The 21,878-nt window shown below is 39.8% G+C and overlaps 1 protein-coding gene across 1 annotated transcript in view; it reads left to right on the plus strand.

Moving 5' to 3' along the window:
- The window catches only part of TNIP3 (TNFAIP3 interacting protein 3), a 59,267-nt gene that overhangs the window by 6,979 nt on the left and 30,410 nt on the right, over positions 1-21,878 (plus strand). The window contains exons 2-4 of the mRNA XM_027797572.2: positions 1,328-1,413; positions 10,585-10,720; positions 21,416-21,502. Of these exons, the coding sequence (XP_027653373.2) occupies positions 1,328-1,413; positions 10,585-10,720; positions 21,416-21,502 (309 nt within the window). The remainder of the gene's footprint in view (positions 1-1,327; positions 1,414-10,584; positions 10,721-21,415; positions 21,503-21,878) is intronic.

Consider the following 21,878-nt stretch of genomic DNA (forward strand, 5'->3'; position numbering starts at 1 on the left):
TTTTTTCTTAATAGGATCCTTGTAATTAGTGATTACCAGATGCATTTAAAACGTGTGAAATGCCTGCAGGAATGGGAATTAAGAGGGGGGAGGGATGCCAAACACCTCAGATCTTCTCCTGGCAACCTTTCATTTTAAATTTCTGCTCTGCACGTAGATGAAGCGGCATGGTTTCTATAAAATGTTCAGCTGTGGTTTCACATTAAGTTGATCTTACCAATAAAGAGAGTCACTTGTAATTGAAAACTTATTTGCTTATAAATAGCAGGTTTCGCGCTTGATGGCTCCCCACTTTATTTCAGTGGTCACATTGCTGTCCTTGTGATAGGTCTTATGAAACCTGACAGTTTTCTAAATCCAACAACTATCAGAATGCTATTGTTTGTCATTTTGATCTAAAGAGAAGAATAAGACTTCTGGGCTCCTTTTAGGTGAACTAGAGATGTCCTACATAGCCTGGAGAAACATACCCAGGACTATTATCAGCCTGCAGCACAGGAGGAGAATGACTCCTCTGGATGAGGTGTCGTTGGCTCACTCTTTGTACCATCTGTTTTCCCACTTGTGATGGAGAGGTGGTGGTACCTCATAAAATTAAAAAAGCTTGCTTTTTTTCCTGTTTAGAGTTTTCAACCAAAAGGGAATATCTAAATGTGGACTGTTTACTGTTACCCTGATGCTTGTTGTCCTTTCCACTGGAAGGAGGGGTGTTCTTTTTTTTCTTCGCAAGTGCAGTGCTGGACAGTAGCTGGCCCTGACCAGAGGAAAGCTTGTTAGGAGCCTGTATAGTTCTTGACAACACATTCTTGCACAATAGCTCACATATGGCTCCTTTTCTCTCAAAGTGATCTAGATCAGACTCAGTACTCAAATTCTCTTAAATATGGAGCAGTAGTTTTACTGGACACTTCCATGAAGCTTATGAATTTTCTGATCAGTGTGGGGACATGCTAGAGTGTTTGAGATAGTTAATTCTTTCAGGATGAATAATAAAAGCTCTTTTAGCAACATTTCCAATGTTCCTGTGGTGACTGGCGGCTTTGCTCCTTGGGTAGATTCTTGCTACCATAGCCAGAAACTGTTACTGCTCCTACCCTTGCAAAACTGTCTCACACGGAGTGGTGGGCATCAGCGAGGGTGCTGCTGGAGAGGAGGAAGTAGATTCCTGGCCTGCTTGTCAGTCATGTATGGTATATGAAAACAGACATGCAGACCAGACATGGCTATCTCTTCTCATTGTAATAGTGTACTTAAATTTTTCTTCCTAGATGGTTAATCTTTTTATTTCCCCTTAAAGTCTGCTTTTCTTCCTCCCTTTTTCTAATAGATTCACTGTGAGCAGCTCAAAAGGAAGAATAAAAAAGCAGAGGAGCATCCAGAATTGTGCCCCCATCAGTGTGTTGAAATGGAAAGGTATTAACTATCTTAATTTTATGTGGAGAAACTTATTTTACTTTTATTATTTAAAAAGTAAATTTAAATTACATTATTGGAAATATATAGTTGAGTGTTTCCTGCGTGTCAAACAATTTATCTGACAGAGACCCAGGTTAATACTTTTTTCCTCTGTTTTAATCTGTCCTGTGGAGATCTGTATCAGTTCTGTTTAAATAAGTGAAACATGGAAATTTTCTGTACTGAGGAGCAAAATCATAGAAAATAGTGTCGATTGGAAGGCACCTCTTGAGGTCATCTGGACTGACCTCCTGCTCAAAGCAGGGCTAGTTAGGTCATGTTACTCAGGGCCTGTCTAGGCGAGATCCAGATATTTCCAAGTATGGAGATTTCACAACCTCTTTGGGCACCTGTTCCTTCAGGAAATCATATTAGTTCTACTGATAATGGCAGTAAAAGAGCCGTTGTAACATATAGAGATAGAGAAGTCACATTATGGCTGCAAACTCTAATGAGGCTGTGATGATGGCAACGCCTTTCTAAGACTGTCAGTGAGTAATAAGGAGCTTTAAGGAAATTGATAGTGCTGTGTACGTCAGTGAATACGGCTGTATTCAGTGAATATGGCTGTATTCAGCAAGATAACCTCTGGCAAAAAAAAATAAATTCTTTTTTAGGTAGCTGAGAATGATTAAAAGGTAGTTTAGAAAGTATTTAGAAAGTATAGTGTGTTGTTTTGAGAGAGAGATAAGAAAAATTGCTTTAAGGTAACTGTAGATTGTTTGGGGAAACTTAGGAAATAATACCTTACCCTTCTTTCTTCATGCAAGAAGTATGTTTTCTCAGGTTAGTTTATTGTCAAGTAACTGGATTTGAAATCCCTCGCAGGCTGGGATTTCCATTTTTTCAAGACATTGTGAGCTGCTGCCACTGTAGTTTGACTCCAGTCTGTCTCTGGGAAGGGAGGGAAGTGCTAGGTTCCTGTCTGGTGTTGGCATCCCTGGTGAAACCATATGCCAATTGCTGGCAGTTCAAACCCTGGACCTGCGACGCAGACAGCCGTGCAGCAAGATTCCTCTGCTTTTCAGCTTGTCTGCCTAACAGCTACCACAAGCAAGACGTTGGCTTGACTTAACAGAGCTGGTTGTCCTCTGTCAGCTACTGTATGTTAAATTTCCTGGCTCCTTTCCAAATGGTATTCATCTGTTTATTCTGCTTGCACTGTTAGTAGATCACTGAAAATATTTCAGGTCTGTGTGGGAGATGCTGACCCAAATGAATCGTGGCTTTGTTTTCCTCCAAGGGTGCAGCCCAGCTGCAAGCCCAAGTCAGTAAGGTGTTGGGTGACACATCCACATCCTGGCTAAGGCTGAACTAAGAGGCAAAAGGGGCTGTGGATAGGTCTAGTTCTGTTTGTGGTGATGCTTGATTTAGGAAAAGGAAAGAATAGTGGTGTAAATTTCATGGTTGACGTTTTTAACTGGTACTTGCATCACTATCTCAGTTTTCCACAGAAATGAGTACATCTAAGATCTGAATAGAATCATGGTGCTTAAACTGTATCTGTGGAGTGAGCACCCAGTCCAGAAAGGGCTGTGGGAGGGGGAACTATTTAAAAAAGGCACCTACTGTGGCTAGGAGAGTGTCTGGAAAGGTTTGTAAGCTTTTCTAACTATTGGTCTTCACAGAAAAAGAGAAAGCACTTGAAAATATCTAGATTTGTCTCTCTTCTTGTTTTTTAACTCTTAGCTTTCAGTTCTTTCAACACCTTCCTGGCATTGTCTGCCAGCTTTATGCATATGTGTATTTCAGTGGGGGAATTCATCTGCTCAGAAAGCACGTGCTAGTTGGTGGCTCTGCTTGGCCGAGCTTTCTATTTGATTGATTTTCATGGCAAAACTTCAGTTCCCTTGCCATTAGCGATCCACACGCAGCTACATGAGTTCTGGGTGATAAGTCTGCATGACAGTGCTCCTTTTACTGCTTCTCCAGGGAGACAGTCATCTGTAACTCGCTCATGGCTCATTTAAAGCCTGAGAAAGTTGGTGAAAATAATTTAATTGGCTTTCCTGAGGTTTGAACTCAGCCCAAATGCCGTCCATCAGGAAGAAACCCAGTTATGAACTTGGTAGTATAATTAAGCAGAAGATCCAAGTGAAAGGGGAATGATGTTATATTCCTGATGTACAGTCTGTATGGGGTATGGAAGTGAGGTGACAGCGTTGAAACCCTGTTGCAAAGGACAGGAACCTCCAGGCATGGAGGGGAGAGGCACCATGTGATCAGAACGTGTCATTTAACGTGAGCCAGCTAGTTGTTGTCTTCTTACATGTTGTGTATTTGTTAAGGGGAATAGTCAGACTGGGAGACTCTAAGTGCCTGTATATCAGTAGCTTTACTTCTCTCTTCACTGACATGGGATGGTTTATAGGTGCAGCTTCACTTAATCACTGGGCCCCCTTTTTTTTAGGAGGGGGGCTTATTTTCAGAGAAACCAGATGTGTTTCCATTAAGAACACGCACCTCTTTTGTCGTGATTTGTGTAATTCTTAAAATTAAGCAAAACTATTAAAGAATAATTGTTTCTGTTCACATTAACAGCACACAACTTCTCCAGATGTGGCATTTGACAGCCAAGCAGCTGCTGGCTATTAAATGTGCCTTAAAAGCTCCATTTCTTTGTCATAAAGGGAACAGAAGTGTAGGGACGTTTATGGGGTGATAGGCAGATGTTTTGGCTACATCAGATTTGAGCGAAAGTTTAAGTGGTTTCTCTGCTATAGTTGCAGTGTGTACATGTTTTAACCCATATAATTCACCTTGCCTTGTGGAACTCTCTTCTTGGGACTGGAGTAAGATTAATTCTAATCTCACACTTACCTCCCAAGCAAATGCCAGCACTTTTTTCGCAACATCTGGGACATCTCACTCTGAAGACAGTGCAGTTCTGCTAGGTGGATCTCAGCTGCTAGTAGTGGCAGGCTTTTGAAATACTGGGTTGATTTTTTTTTTGTTGAAACTTGAACTAAAAAATTAAGTTGGAAATAATTTGTTGCTTTTTTAAAAAAATAACATAAAAAACCCCAACCCCCCCCAACTTTCTTTTTAAGTATACCCTCATAATTGTCAAAGACAATTTTTGTGTTTGTATCAGCACAGTAAATTTTATGCCCAATAAACTGCTTTTTATGGTGGTACATGTGAGATGGAACATAGAACTAGTGGAGCTCAATTTCAAGAGATCTGGCTCAAATTCCCAAGCCTAAACTCTGAGCGGAGATCCACTTGCTGGGTGTTGAGTGCTGGAATAGCACCACTGATCCTTAGGGAGCTACACTACATTGTAACTATTCACTATTAGCTCAGGATCTGCTAATCTTGTAAGAGCTCCTAAGGCTGAAAATTTTTTTGTCTGTAACAAATGTCTCTGTTTTCTTGGCAAAATTTAGTTCGTCCCATCACTTCTTGGACCGGAAGTTTTGTCATTTAGTCTTAACTGGGTAAGCTTTTAATATAAAAATCCCAACGTTTACAAGAAAAAAATCTGAGTTCTACAGAACTGAATTACAAGAGAGCAAAAATCCTTTAAAATCATATGGAACATAAAGGAACAGGCTAGTTCTACAGATAAACGATCACTTTTAAGAATTATATGCCTAACTTTATTCCTATTTTGTCTACTTCTAAATATTCTATAATCCAGATCTCACTGTCCCATATTCTAAAGGCCTGTTTCTGAAATGAAGTGCATTATCATAAATAGGGGAAATATTAGCTGAAGTGGTTTGCCTTGAAATTTGTGACATTTTTTTATTTATCTGAACCAGTTCATCCTCTATAATTCAAATGCAGAAATTTATTTCTTTCTGTGGATCTGCTCCTTGGGTTTTGTCAAGCAAGAATCTTATGTCCTAAATGCCCACCCAAGGGGATGAAGCATATGTTTAACCCCTAGACTCTGGAATTCATTTCCCGTCAAAATATGACTCCGTGGTGTTAGCGTCTGGCTGTAAATCCTGACTTAAAACCTTTTTTCACAATTGTTTATGGTATGTATTTGTGCTTTCACCAATTGCACAAGAATGACCCCAGCACACCAGCCTTGAAATTATTATTTCAGAGTCGTATGCCTCCAATATTAGTATTTTGCAATAAATGTCTGGGGCATGTTGTAGGTATTTCCATTGTTGCTACATAACTGCTATTAGTAAGTAATAATGCCGGTTCCCAGTGAAAACCAGGGAGAGCTAAGATCTCACAAATGGTACCAGCTGCAGAGCTGGGACTCTTCATGGGACTTGTACCTGGCTCTTTGATAAACATCTATTTCTTGGCCATCAATCTATGCTGCTGCAAGCCAAAAGCGTCTGGCTCATCAAAAGAGCATGGGGTAGGCCATGAGGAGCTGAATTGGTTGCTGCTCCATATTGAAAGTGTATATTAGTGGGAGTTGTTCTGTCTCCTGCTTCTTCTCCTGACCAGAAAAAGATGAACTGCAAGGAGTGCCCTTGATGCTATTAGAAGCTGCTGGTGTCCACACATCATGCTTCCTTTCCCATGGCATCATATTTTGGCTTTAGTTTTGGGCCAAATAAAAGTTTTGCTCTGACTCAGTTACATGCATATTTTAACAAAATTCCCTGTGTCTGTACAACCAGCACTTCATTGCTTGACCTTGTGAGGATGGATAGACAGCATGGTTTATTTAGTTGAGTGGCATTGACCTGTGTAGGAATTTTACTCCCATTCACATACAAAGCATGTGTGGGGCACAATTTTTGGTCTGGTTCCCAGCTGAAAAACTGAATTGCTGTAAAAAGTATGCAGCTTTTTATAAATAATTAATTACAAAAAGCCAATAGAACCTAGAAACTGAAATGGCATGAAGATATACCATTAGGCAAAAAGTGAAAAACATTTTAAAGGCAACTAGATGAATATGTGGGAGAAATGAAAAATTCTTTTATGTGGTGCACTGTTACGTCTCTAGTAGTTGAAATCCTGCATGGGTATGGCAGCTTGCAAACCAAAGAGAACAGGCCTAATTTCTTATTTTTGGAGATGTGACTAGAGGATATAGTTTACTACTTTTCAGATATGACATGAAAATTATGAGTAAGGTTTGGTGCTCTCCTTTTCCTGCAAGCTGCTAAAACTTATGCGGGGAGACCGGCTTCCTTCATTATATCTTAGGGTTTGCTTCCATGTGAAATGTCTTGATTTTCCCCAAAAAAGGCAATTTAGCAACTAACTTAGTTTACAAAGAGGAGTTAATAGTCTAATCTTTTATTGGCTACTGCATTACCATAACATGCTATGTAAGTGGGATGAGTTGTGTATTTTTTGTATATTCATATACTTCAGAAAGCTTTCGTGCATGACAGGATATACTTTGTCCTATACAACCATGTGAAAATGCTTTTAATGTTCTCTGATGGTTGATTTTACAAAAGGTAAAAACCTGGATCTCCCAAATTTGAATGAATTTCATTTTAACGATTTTTTTTCCCTAACAGATTGCCTATTTGAATAATGCAATTATTAAAAACCAAAACACCCGACTTTAGAAAACATTGGCAACAGTGTAGAACAGTAAGGGTATTAATAATGCAGAAACATACCTGTGAACTTCACCAAACCAAAAATAGTTTTGAAAAAATTGCTTTGGATCTATACACCAGTTTTGATTAATGTTTTACATCACAATAAATATATCCTTATAATTATTGAAGTGGCTACTATTAAAATACAGATAAATGGAGTAAGAGCTTCTGGTTGGAAGACCTCAATCAAAAAACTGAGGGAAAACAGAATGCGCTGAGAGATCCAGTCAATGAAGTCATTTTCTGACTTCTGTGATTATGTAGAAACATGTGGATGTTACAGAGCAGCAATCAATTTGTAGGGATTTGAGTCTTCTGTGGTTCCCTTTCTTTAGCTAAGCACAGCTGGTCCCTGCTCTTGCCTACGTATCCTAAGCCTGGAAAGGAGAATGCAGGAGACTGAAACAGGGTGGGAGCAGCCAGAGGTGAGCATCATTTACAGCCACAGTGTCAGACAAACGGTGAGGAGAAAGGAATGGTTGCTTCCTGGCTGAAAAGAAATATTTAAAGCCAGTCCACCATATTTATGGAGTATTTCCCAGTTTGATTCACACACTGATCTCGGGAGGCTGTGGTCACCCATCTTCCCTCGCTGTGGCTGAACCAGCAGCAGAGATAAGTGCACCCTGCCTAAATGCTGCTGCACTCCTGCCAGAGATTGCTGTGTATCTTTTACTGTCCTCAGGACTGCCCCTAGACATTGCTCCTTTATTTTGAACAGTGGTTTTAGTCTAAGCTGCATTATTTGACTTAAAACAGTTTAAGAAATGTTGACTACTTTTACCTAGCTAGGTGAGTGGGTTGTGCTGGCAGCTGGGATGGTAATTTGCAGTAGAGAGGTCATAAAGGTAGAAAGTGGCTGGGGCTGTAGGGGAGTTAAACTCTGGCTGGCTATGCTGCAGCTGGAGCAGGATGTGTCACAGCAACCTTGGACAATGAGCAAAATAGCCCTTCACCAGAAGCCCCTTGTAGGCCAGTTTTTTCCCTCAGCTAAGCAGTAAGCTGGTTGCTCTACTAATCTCATACAGAAAGAGGAGAGCAAATAGCCTACCTTCAGTTGCCTAGGCACAGATAAAAAACCTGACATTTTGAAAGCACGGTCTGAAAATACTGGCCTGTGGTTTTAGCGGCTCTATCTGAAATCCTTCGATACTGTCAGTAACATTCCTCCTTGCTTTACTTAACTTCTCCCTTCCTTCTGCCATATTTCTAGGGGCTCTAAGAAAGCTACAGCAATAATTTCTGCCTTACTATGCAAATATAATTTCATGCACTTTTCCTAAATCTGCACCATGAATGACTGCTTCTGTACTGTGGCTTTTCAATTCTTCTGAGCATCCTCAAAAGCACTGAGTGCTCTGCACAGTGTACATCTGATTCTCTTACACAAAGCCATCTCGGGCTGGGTCAGGCATGGAAGCCCAAATGAGCAGAGTATGGTGTTTACTAGAGAAGTGCACTTGAGAGAAAAGAGGTGTTGATACTGATGTTGCAAAGTTTGTATTATGCAGCTGATTAAAAATGAAGGCTGTAAGCAGAGTGCTTGGTCATGCTGCTGCCCAAGAATTCATTCTCCAGGAACCTCAGCACAGAATTGCTTAAAAAAGAAAAAGTGCCACTTGTGCTGGTCTACCCATCCATGATTTGGCAATATTTAGTGAGGCAGAAAAGGGCTGGATTTCTTTTTGCAAGGTTCGTTGTTTTCCTTCTGTAGCTTTCTTCACGAGCTGCCATGTGGTGGCTGTGCTGCTGGGGCTTACCTGCCACCCACATGCAGATGAGGCTTTGAAAACTGCTGTGAGCGTTCTGAGCAGCTGCAGCTTACTGCACTGCTGTGAAGTTCATGAAAATGTGCATTGGGAAGGTCGTTTTCTTAGTCCTCATGGCTTTGAAAGGGAGTTATGGCCAGTTACAGTGTTCTAACAAAAGATAGTTCTCTCTTCAGTTAGATATGCTTGTACTCCCTGTGAACTCCCGCTAGTTGCTATATTGTTTAGGTTTAAAAAAAAAAAAAAAAGGCAAAATGTTACTACAAAGAAACATGTTTCTGCAGAGAAGAAAAATAATGTGATGTGTTCTACTGCTTCAGGAACTTCCAGTGCTAAAAAACCCTGGTCTTGGTTCCTTGTGTAAAAGTCCTGTTTCCTTGTGCCATATGTCTAGCTCTCAAAACACATCCAAGTATCTCTTTTTCTGCCATGAAACTTGTTGCAGGCAGGCTTCATGGCAGCTCTGAAACTGCCACGGAATTCTAGCTTGTCCAACTACTAGGTGGCAAGTAAAAAAAAAGGCTCTTGAGTTTTACTTGTCCTTATTTGCTACAGTTGGTACTTTGTTGTAGTACCTCTGCATATGATTTTGCCTTCATGCTTAATGAAAGTACATTTTTGTTACAGTCTCTTGTGTTGCAAATATCGAGAATACAATGAATCATTTTATGCTATCAGCACAAAATTCACCACACTTATTTACTTGTAGTTAGGACAGATGGGTTTGTTTATTGGATAATTTTACCAGTTGCCAACTTGTATCAATTGCCAGTTTTGTCAGCTTCAGGAGTTTCTTCAGATCCTGCAGTACAATCCCTGTGGATTGCCTGTATAAACTGCAATAAGTATAACTGATAAAATACTTACTGCTTTCAGTTTTTCTGGTAGTTCAAATGAAGACTTTAGTGTTCTCTGTCTAAATCAAGAATTTTGCTATAGCAGGTTGGTGATACTTTCGAGGCTTACAGTTAGCTTTCTGGTCGTGCATTACTTATATTTAGAGTTGGTTTAAGCTCATTAGGAAATGAAGGTCTGAACTTGCAAGACATGAGTATTTCTTGAAAACCTGGGTTGGTCTAGGGCTTTTGGGTGTTTGTTTTATTTATGCCTCAATCCATTCTCTGAAAGTCACGTTCCACCATTATGGTGTATCAAGGGAACCAGCCCTAATTGTTAGTTCTGCAAATTTGGAGCAAGCCCTTAAGTACACATGAGTCCTGTGTGTACTTAGCAAAGAAATGGAATGAAAAAAATTTTCCCAACAAACACATATAATTCAGTTTTCACAACAGACCAATTCTTACAAGATACAAATGTTTTTAAAAGGAACTTTCAGGAAGAAAAAAGTTGAAAATCTAATATTAACTGTTGCAGCAAACAAAATGTTCCATCAAGAAACTGGAGCACCTAGTTTTGGAATTCAAAATCAATTTAACATTTTGATTGCATTTTTGTTAAAGTTGAATTTAAAATTCTTGACACTGCTGGTGAGTGGGTGGGATTAAGAGCACATGACAGTCTTCATACAATCGCCAGAAGGGTCCACTTGTATTTTGTAGATGCAAGTTAGTAAAATTCATAAAGATTGCTTAGTGTAAATATTTTAAAATTAATTTCTGCCGCAAAGCATTTGGAGATTGCCTGTGTGACACTGCTCTAGTGCTCTCTGATTGTGTACCAGGAAGGAAGGTAGCAGGAGCTTGGTGCAGGACTACCTCTGCTGTCTGCACTGTCACATTCAGAAGACAACTGACAAATTTAGCTTCTCTGCACTTCCAGTTTTGGTGTGAAGTTTAACATTGCTATTTCTTTCTAAGCAGGTGCGAAAGTAAAGAGCTTGATGTTGAAATAAGGAACCTGATAGAGAAGAATAACAGTTACCAGTCATGTGAGGACCCTGAACCTATTGCCCAAGAGAGTCCGAACCCCCAGAGAACTTCATGTTCCCTTAAGGTAAACGCAATCTGCTTTTGCAATGTTTATCTGCCAGGAAAGAACATTCAGGGGATGTTCCCTGGGTGGCTTGATTATGCATGAAACTTTGATTTCTGAAATGATGCAATTAACTTGCTACACTTTTTTTTTTAATGATACAGCTACTTTTTGTTATGAGGAAGACTGAGTGAGAAGATGTGTTTTATAGTGCTTTAAAAGGTCAGCTAAACCTGCTGATTATCCAAAATGCCACCCTCTGTAGCCAGCTGTGTCTTTGGATAACACAAATCCACAAAACTGTATATACCCAGAGCACTGGCATTTATTGAAGTTGTTGCATTTGGTAGTTGTGATTTAACTGAGAGTGAGCAGAGATGTGGGAGACAAAGATCTTTGGAAGTGTCAGAAAGGCTTTTAGATAAATAGGAAGAAAGAAGAAGAATAAAGATGATTCAAACCTATACTTCTGTGGTATTGCAAACAGAAAATTGTAAGCCATCTGCTAAGATGGTTGTCTTGGTTTGCAGTGAAGCAGCAGTTAACAAGCATGACAGAAACTTGTTCTAGGTTTCCCTCTCGGTTTCCCTCCTCTCTCCTGAAATAGCAAGCTGCTTTTTGTTGTGCAGTAAGAGGACAAAAGGAAATTCCTGTTTTCTCCAAACTGGGAAAGGGAGGAGTGAGAGGTGGGGAGGAGTAATTGAGTCCTGAATACCATCCACCTGCAAGGGGTGACACATGCACCTGCCTGTGTGACTCCACTATGGGGGCGGGGGTGGGAAGGGAACCTTTGAAGGCTGGGCCCCAAGGCGTGATGCAGAAAATTGATGAGGAGGTAAAGGAGAGATGACTCTCTTCTATGAAATCCAAAATTACACATAGCTCTTTTCACATGTAAACCGCTATCTCCAAAATGACTCATGATCTTGAGATATGAAGCTGTGCTGAGTATAAGGAGATGCCCCTTGAATTAGAATTATTCTAATTCAAATGGATTTTTGAATTAGAATTTTGAATTAGAATTAAATGCTGAATGTGTTGAGCATAAAGAGATGTCTCTTGAATGAGAATTATTCTAATTCAAATGGATTTTTGAATTAGAATTTTGAATTAGAATTAAAAATGGAATTACAAACAGTGAGAAGCCACAGGGAGGAATGGGGATTCCCAGCTGCAGGGGAGGAATAAGCACGGTGAAACAGAAGTCAGTGCAGAATCAAGTAGCATTGAGCTATGAAATTAAAGGGCAGAACAGTAAGCCACAAATAGTCTGCAGAAACCCCTGGTTCCCCATGTTAGCCTCCCTCCAACAGAAAGAGATGTAGGAAAGGATTTGGAGGATGTGGGGAGGAAAAAAAAAGGAAGTGCTCACCTCAACCGTTTCTGTGGGATGCTTCAGTGTTTTACACAGAATACCGTGGCAGTATTTCATTTGTAGTGCTTTGCTTTTTTAAATGTTTTTTGCATTTATAGCATTCATTTGGCCATGTGTGTGGTTTTCATAGCTTAAAGGAGGAAGATTTATGATATTTCTGCACTAGAAACATGCTGCTATTTTTAATTTATACTTCTAAGTTGAACAGCTTTTCACTTTGGCTGGTTAGTGAGTTGGTCTTCAAGTGGGTGACAGCTTGATGGTTGCGGTGAGCTCCAACAACCTCAGTGTAAGATCTAGGAGTACCTGTCTTGGATTGTGTGTTTTGGAAAATAAAGCAATATTTTTAGGTATACTTTCAATTATGAAGGTTATAAAATTGTATTACTCCCCCTTCCCCCCCCAACAAACAGAAAAATGTCATTTTGTGAAATTAGAATCTGATGTAGACTTAAACGAAGGGGAACACTCTATATTTATAATGAAACAAAATTGTACGCTTCCCTATAGTGTTGGTTGTTCATCGGGACGTTTCTTGGCAAAGACAGCAAGTTGTTTTTATTCTGATTTTTTTTTTTTCTGGAGTGAAAAATATAAATTTGACACTACAAAATGGCATTTCCTTCTGAGTTTAAATCACTTTATTATTTCTCTAAATCTGTAATTTTTTTATTATCTGCAAATGTCTGTAAACAAATTCCCTTTTCACTAGGATTTTTTTTCCATAAAAATACATAATATTATTGTGGTTTTAAAGGCAAACATTTGAGAGAGGGGAAACGCAGGTCTGCAGAATAAACTAATCCTCAGCACATTCTTCAGCCTACAATTCCTTTATCTGTAGTACTTTAGTTGCACCTTGTCATGATGCTATGTTCCCCGCAGTGGGAGAGGGAGGAGATTACAGGAAAACATCCTCACAAGCAGGTCACAGTGGTTAGAGCCTGTTGGTGTACTTGGGTCCCTGACACCCACATACAGTCTATTGGTCTAATATAAGGGACTTGGGCACCTGTGTCCCTACATGTAGTTTGTCTAGGTGAGCAAACTGGGTGTTTTAAGTGTTAAGCTGAAATGAGAGGTGAGACGTTAATGTGACATCATTATTTTATACTGATTTAAGCTCTTCTCAGTTTATTGAAATGTATTTACTTTTTCTAGAGCCATTGACCAGAAAAGGGAAACATATGTTGAAGTCTTTTACAGATTAGAACAATTGTTAATTTCTAATCTACATGTACTTATCTATTCCCCCTGTCTTCTGTAACATCACTTATTGCTGTGATGTGCAGCAGGAGTGTATGTGAACGAGAAGGATTGCAAACTCCGGTCCTGCAGAGGCCATAATCTGTGAAAATGCCTGTTCTCAAAACATACCTCAGGAGGGAAAGGGTTCGTTGTTCTGTCTTCTACAGAGGGTGAAGCTGAGGGCCAAAAGGATCAGGCAGTTTGCTGTTTTAATATGAGAAATCAAAGAAATGTTTCTTACCACAAAAAAGCAGCTTCTTTGTTCAAATTTAACTGTAAAACTGATTACATTCAACTGGAATAAGCTAATACAAGTATTGCTAAAAAGTACTCATGCAGAGTGTTTTCAGTATGTTTAGGGCTTTATCAAGATTATACACACAAAAAGGATGTTTTCTGTGGGAGGTAAGGGCAGACAAAAGTATCAGATAGGAAGGGAAAAATAGCAACTAAAATAGCAGTGTGTCAACATAAAGTTGACAGAGATAATATATTTAATGGGATCAAATGGTAAAAAAAACCCAAACAACAATAAACTTTCAAGCAGATAAACTGTTCTGAGTGCGAAGCAAGAAAGTAAAGATTTCCATTTAAAGGCTACCTGTACTTGCAACAACTGTGTTTTAAAACTCTGAATAGCTTGTTTGCTACAGTTAAAAATTATCATCCAATTATTGTTCCATGAAACTGGGATTTTCATTATCAGGCCTGAGTTTGCAAATGCTTTGGTACTTGAGTTGCGTGCCCTTACGGTTCATCTCATTGGCAACGATGGGAAACAGTGGATAAAAGAAATCCTGAAACAGAAGCCTGGGCTATGTTTTACTTACTCTGAGAACACATCTTGCTCTAATTTTTTCTGGTTCCCACATATTAAGGCACGCATTTGCATCTGCACATATTTTTCTGTTAGAGTGAATACCTAACCAAACAGCACAAAAAGTTAAAGGCTGACATACTTAAGGGAAAATCCCTTTCTATCACACTTCTGTGGGTGAAACACGTGGACCAGGTTTAGACAGGAAGAGGTAGATTCTTCTTCAGGTTTAAGAGCTGATTTTATTCTTCAACTAAAATCTCTCACTTCTTGTCATTTCACCATGTTCACCAGAATGGGAAAAAGGGTTGCAGTGGATATTGTAGCAAGCACTGGTGGCTAAGAGCAGCCTCAGGAAAAAAGCCAAAAGCAAAGCCCAACCAAAACATAAGCAAACAGAAAGCTCCCCAGAAGACAGCAAATTTTAACCCAGGTAGTCGCAGAGTAAATCTAGCTTCTACAATTCTGCAACTGAACAGTACAATAAATTAAAAAATAAACAAACAAAAACCCCCACACCCAACAAATCTTACAGCAGATACTTGATGGGCTAGAAAGAAAAAATAAATTTTAAAATTATCATTTTGTCATCATCAAGGAAAGATTGAACTTTTACTTGAATCAAGTAATGATTCTTGGTTTCACTGCAGTTACTGAATAGACAGAATTTTCAGAAACTAGTGGCTTTCATTATCTTGATTTGTGAGTGCCTATTTCGTAATACTGTAACAGAAGCCTTTCCCAGAATAAAGATCCAGCACTCTGAAAATGAGAACTTTTTATCTTCTTGTGGTGCTGATGCTTGTGAGAGGATTCAGTGTTGGCCACAGCTCCAAGGCTTTGATTTTTCTTCCGTTGCAAGCTTTCCAAAGACGACTAAAAGGCTTTTACACTCAGAAAGGTCAGGTCTTCCTAGAATACAAAGTAAGGTAATTCTCTTTTTTTAAACAGAAGAAAAAAAACCAACTTCAAAGCTGCTACTAAAAGAAATTACAGAATATTACAGAAAGAGAATAGACATGAGTAAAAAGCTTCTAAGCAGTTCAATTCACTTTGCCCTTGCAGGCAGGGTTGTATGCTACACTTGTGAGTTTCTGAGGAGCAGCAAACCCTGCCCAGTCCCATTTGCTTCCTGGGAAGCCTTTTCCATACCTGGTACCCGACTGGTTTATTCTTGCTCCTCAGAGCAGTCACTCTGCAGGAGCTTCTGGCTCCCAGCTCCCTGCCAGGCATTCCTTGCAGCCACACTCCAAAGTATCTGAAACTTTCTTCCCTGAGCATGCTCAAACTGTGCTCAAGAGGTTGTTTTCTCTTTCCACCCCGGTCTTTAAAGTAATACAAGACAGCTGTGAACAAAAAGGAAAGATAAAACAGGTACCATCTGTCATAATGATCAGAGCGGCCTGATGAGTTTTGAAAAATACATGGCTAATTCTCTTCTGTCACCATTGCCTGTAGCATGGAGAAAAATGCAAAGGATTATGCTTTGTAGCTTAAGTGTGTGAGTATGAATGGGGAATAAAAAAAGGAGTTTGAAGAGTGGGAGAAAGTTAGGTAAAGGTCCTACTAAGAATTCATGCTGATTAAGAGAATTTAAATGTTTTAAATTATGATTCAGACATTACAAAAGGTTTCAGACTATGAGTCAAACTTGCAGGTGCAGATTTGCTCACTATAACATTAACACATTTAGTCATGTTTTGATCAGTCCCTGTAATAGAGAGAGAACAGTGGGAGCCAAGGAACAGAAGGGCTCATATGGATATTAAGAAAGCATTTTTATAATACATATAGAAGAGAAATTATCAACCACTCTTCTTGGAGCAGCCAGATCTGACCAGCTCTCCAAAGACAGAAAGTGGTCATTCTTGTTGTATTAACTTCATTTTCTTAAGCTACTGAACTTCGCTTGCTTATCTGGAGAGCAGACTTTGATCCATTTCTCTCCTTTGTATTCCATGTTTACTCGAAGTGTGCTCAAATGTAAAGAGAAGTTTGTTTGTATTCAGCGGTGGTTGATGCTACAATTGCATGTCACAGCCCAGCAGCAAGAGTAATGATGTTTTGTTTCCTTGTTGGGGATGGATAGAAAGAACATGTGAAGGAAGTGACTTTCTGGAGAGAGAGTGGAAGGAGAAGTAAGGGATGAGAAATGGATGAAAAGAGAATATAAGTTAGTTACGCTCTTGCTCTAAAACGTGTGATGGACACCAGCTAGATAAAGAGCTGTATGTCTGTGTATTTTAGGGACGCTATATAAAGTAACACAGATTCGTACACTGCAGACTGTGGTGTGGTTTTACATGTGTGTGTGGAGAAGTTAGAGGCAGTTATCCTGTAAGAGGTTGCCAGGTTTCTATTTCTCCTGCTATTCCCTGCAGTGTTTTCTTGTGATATTTTTTTTTTTTTTTAGTGTAACCAGTAAATCTCATGACACAAACTGACTAGTTCATTTAAAGAGGAAGAGGTGAAACAGTCAGGGAAACCAAGGTTCATGCAAGCATTAGATTGGGTTATATAAAACTTGCTGACCAGTTTGTCACTGCTGTTACATCACATTTAGCAAGTCTTGATTTTGCTCTTTAGCAGCTAATGTAGGTATGATTTCCCCACGGTAAAATCTGATTTTTAGTGTCTGTGACAAGAGTGACTAGATTTTCTCCCCAAGGCCTTTATTGCAGTGTTAGAGATGGCACTGATTTGCATGGCAGTGTCAGGGTACTGCGCATGTCTGAAGTGCCGTTTCAGTCTCTGGCTGCAAGAGTGGTTCCCAGGGAACACTCACCTTTGTTCGTGCCAATGGATGTCCCCTCGGCACACTGCACAGCTGACATCATTCCCACCGTGCAGAACAGGCACACTGGGTTTCTCCTTGGGTATCTTCTCTGCTTTTCTGTAGGTATTTACTGAACAGCACAACACCTAGCAAACATACACTGCCTTGCCTTTGGACAACACTGCTGTCTGTGTTTTCCTCCAAAATTTACTTCTTTGTAGACACCTTCTTCAGCTGTCACTTTTGCTACCTGTGAAGCTTCCTGATCTTCCTGTGACTGTGAAGTACTAGAACAAATTTTCCTCCAAAATGTTGAGCTGATCTGGTTATGTTTTGCAGGCTGGAAAATTTTAACAGCCTCTTGAAAGTTTGCTTGTATCTGTAAATGTTTTTTTAGGTTTGCCACTGCATTTACAGTCTGATCTTCAACTAGAATTCTCCAATCAATTTGAAACTGCATATTTGATTTAATAGCTTCAAACCAAATATAAATTCCTTAAAAATATATATATATATTTTTTTTTTACTTCTGAGTCTGATAGTTGTCAAAAAGAGTCCTCCTTTCAAGGATTTTTATATATCTCAGATTTCTGAAGTGCTGTTGTGCAACTAAGTTGTTCTTCATGGTGTAGCAGTAGACTAATAAACAAATATAGTGTCTTTATCTCCAGAATACCAAAGAAAATTAATGTTGTGATCCCTTGTATTTCTTTTCAGTGCTATTAACTGTTTTCACAGAGACAGACAACGATTTTTCTTTAACCTCTCCCAGTTTTTGCTGGAAGAATACCACAGCCTTTGAAGAGCTTTTTTTTTTTTTTTTTTTTTTTGTTCCCTACTCACCCTACTCATTGGTATTTTTTCTGTTCATGTAGATTTTAGAGATACTCTTCTCTTCGTTACTCCATACTGTTCTTATGTAGCAGTCACTACAGAAAAGCACTTGGGAGGGAGGGACCAAAGTACTGATCTCGCAGTGAACAGCACTGTTGCTCTTGAACATCACGTTGCTGCCCTTGAGACGTATTTCCTATCAAGTCTCTTAAAAGGCACTGACTTTAGGCACTGTGTGAAGGGGCATTGGCGTTACCCGTATGAATGCTAAGCTTGCCTAGCTAGGCACTGAAGAGTACTTAATGTCATTTCTAGTCTGCCATATTTTGTGTAAGAAACTTGTAACGAAGAGCAATAGCTAAGGCTCTACAAGAAAATTTGGCGCTGATTTTAACATTTATACATAGATTAGAAGGCCAGTAACAAAGCTAGGAGCTTCCACATAGGCACACCTAGCTCGGAGCTTATTGTTTGTTAGCAGGGAGCAATACATCTTTCAAACAAGATGGTAACGTTAAAAGATACACAAGGCCAGTATAAATTGCATTCACTGACAGTGCCAAGCTGCATGCAAACAACAGCTATTTCAGCAAACAGCAAAACTTGACTCAGAACTCTCATGCATAGCCCTAGTGTGGGACAGACAGTGGTTGTTGCTGCTTAGTCACTATGGCAGGCTCACAGAGAGTGAAAGTGGACAAATGTGCAAGTCATTTTGGCATGGAAAGCAGGAGATGTGGAGACGCTGTTGCTGTTCTAGCCTCTACTCTTCCAGGAGCTTCACCTTCTCCCCCACATCTCTGCAGCTCTCTGACAGCATCATAGAGGTTGGGAAGCAGAAAGGAACAGTGCTGCAACTAGTTAAAATCCCTATAAATGGCACCTTCAAATCCTCCAGTCCAAGAGAGAATCAGTCGCTTTCAGTAGCTGTTAATATGGTCATTAAGATACCAACAATAAAGGACCTGGTGTCCTAATGTCCACCTAGCTCTCCAGGAAACTACACAGCTTTCCAGGCAACTGTTTTGAACTAAATAATGATAACAACTGTGTGCACTGCAGAGTCTCAGCCTCACCTTCTCTTCAAAGTCATTTAAGCACTAATAAGTCCCACTTTCAAGTGGGAGCTGTGATTCATGAGTAGGGCTGTGCACTGGGTTTACTTGTGTCGTCTCCCTGCTGCAGGGACCGCTCAGCACCTCAGGTTGCACATCACAGTGTTCTGTTGTGAGGAAATCAGAAACTGGGGCTGGTTTACCTTAGCACCAGGCCTTAAAATGCAGCGGTTCGACCTAAGCTTTCTCCCAAGCCTTAACTGCTGCTGAAACAGGGGTGGGATGGCTGAGCATGGGAATTAGGGTAAGGGAAGGTGTCCGTGCTTGAGAATCATTGCCCTCGAGAGCAGGTGTGCAATGTGGAAGATTTCTGATGGTATTTTTGTGAATCAGATGTTCAGTGTTGGTACTTTATAGACAGAGACAGACTGTTTTCATGAATTTATAAACTATAGGACTGTAGCAGGCCAGCACAAGGCAGTAGGACCTTGTGAGAAGACAATAGATAATTGCTGTTCGCATTATTTGTGTTTAGTTACAGTACTTTCTCCTTCAGCAGCTGACTCTTGACTCTTCAGAACACAAAATTATGCAGTGACAGCCTGCTAAGGGATGCTTAAGACACAGCTGTGACAGACAGGTGGACAGACCGTGGGTGAAAGGCGACATCATCGTTCTCTGATCTGACACTAACATCTGGATGACCTTTAGCATTCAGTTGGTCTGCTTCCCTATGTGTATAACAGGTTTATTGCCTACTTCTGCAAAGAGCTTTGAAGTCATTAGGTGTAAGCTTTGATATGACACAAACTTTTCATAACATTATAATACTTGGTCTCATTTTTAAAATGTGTGGTGCTTCGTCTGCCTTCTCCACTATGGGGATTTTACAGTTTAACTATTATTACATTCTCTCAGGTAGCACAGTATGTTTATTCATTTTAGAAGTTGGCCTTTTGCGTGTCTGTTTCCTGGAGCATGGCCTTTCTGTTTCACTCAGCCGTGCTTTGGTGGTACGGAGGCTTACTTTGTTTCATTGCCTGACAGTTATCAGCTTGTATTTCTTACAACATATTAATCACTACAGAAATGTCAAGAAATGCAATTGTGGAAATTGCTATTGTGCTATTGGCCAGTAGTTCTTCCTTCTTTAACCCAGTGCTGTAGCTGGGAGGGATATGCTCAAAGACTAGTTTCAGTATATGTACAGGTGAAATTCTTTTATTTTTTGATGGGTGGTATGACTTCTATGTAGAAACTAAAATGTCTTCGCTAAAATGACATTTTTTTTTTAATTTCTGTCTTTATACCCCATGAGTTTTCCAGCTATTCCATAAACCAGTAAAAAGTAAAAAGAATATCAAGGTAGGCAGGATATAATTCATATAAAAATATTGTAAAATAGTAGCTATCTTCCAGATTGAGTTTTGTATCTTGCAAAAGAGGAGTTGCTTAGTCACACATTATGAACCAGCAATCTGGAATGTGGCTGTTAGATTCCAGCATGTCACAGGATTACTTTACTTTGCCTAAATCCTTTTTTGGAAGTTGAAAGAACTCCCACAGATTTATATTATTTTATGTCAGATTTCACAGGTTAGTTTTCATTGTGTTCCTTGAAAAGGAAATAAGGAGCCTCTGCCCCCACTTAAAAAGCCTCAGACCCAGGGATCTTTCCACAATAAGGAAACTGATATTTCTTTCACACTTCCTTCTCAAATGCATCATTATTCATCATTCCAAGACCCAAGATGACAATACGTTGCACTTCTCCATTTCACCTGTCCTAACTTTGCATGTGAAGTCTATGGAAGCCTTTTCTTTGTTAATATTTCTGGGGAGTTTAACTTGGTAAGCTTAACCTCTTTTTCCAAATGGGAAACTAAAGACATATGTTTGAAGTGTTGGGTACCCTGATTTCTCAAGTGAAGACTTGAGTAGCTTGAATCTAGGTCCATGCTTAGATAAGTACTAGAACTGCAAATATGATGTCCTTAGGAGAAGAATAACAACATGTGTCACTCTCCATCTTTGTGCAGCTTTTCTTCAGGGAAAGTAAATCAATTCTCCAGTTAATGGTTTTCCCCTAAACAACTTGGGGTTTGTACGGGTGGGCTCTTCTCCATAGCTGTTAACAGACTTCGCTATTACTCCTTTATAAGCATGAGTCGCTAATGTTTCTATCATGAACTAGATAGAAGTTCACACTGTCTTAGTGTCACTTAATACTTGTGATACTTACATAAGTCCTTTTTTACAACTGGAAGCAGGGGTAGAAAACCCTGTCCTCTTACTGGAAAAACATACCCTTCCTTCCCTTATACATGCAACTTCCTCTCTTGGGGTGAACTGGCCACTTGATTGTGATTTATGTGCACACTAAGCAGAGTACTGCCTTGCCCGGCATATTAGTCATAGGCACTGTTCTTCAACCTTCTGGGAAGCCCCAGTCAGGAAGGAGGAAAAGGTTAAAATCAAAATTCTGCCACTTATTTCTAAACCTTGGCTGCTTCCACAGGCAGCACTTGTGGATCTTCTGGATCCTAGTGCAATTCTCCTGCTCCTTTAGCCAACATAAAGTATCTGTTTCATTGCTGTTCTTCTTCCAAAGACCCGTCGTGAAACAAATGCTCAAGGCCATCTTGGATGCATGTGGGCAGATGTGACTGACATGGAAGCCCCAACAGACCCACTAGAAGTAAGTGACTGTTTTGGCTGTCCTCTGAAGTGCTGTCTGATTAACAGGAACAGCTTGAGCTGGTGCAGGTATCATCTGTGTCACTTTGGAGACTGACAATTATGGGCTTATTTTTGTATTCCAGGAGATTTGTTTAAGAATCGAAGGAAATATTAGAAATAGTTTTAGGTGTGGCATACTTAGGATGAAAACCTTTGCTAGCATTCCCCCCCCCCTGCCCCAAGAGTATCTGGTCATTTTAATTTGTTGTTATACAAAGGGTAGGAAATGGTTCATTTTAGTGACCCAACAACTTTTGTGAGCAGTATTGGTGCCAGTTGGTGCCAAGTGTATATATAGCTGTTAGATTTGTGAGTTGTCCTAGTCATTTTAATAG

This window comes from Falco cherrug, chromosome 1, assembly GCF_023634085.1.
Source record: "Falco cherrug isolate bFalChe1 chromosome 1, bFalChe1.pri, whole genome shotgun sequence".
Taxonomy (NCBI): domain Eukaryota; kingdom Metazoa; phylum Chordata; class Aves; order Falconiformes; family Falconidae; genus Falco; species Falco cherrug.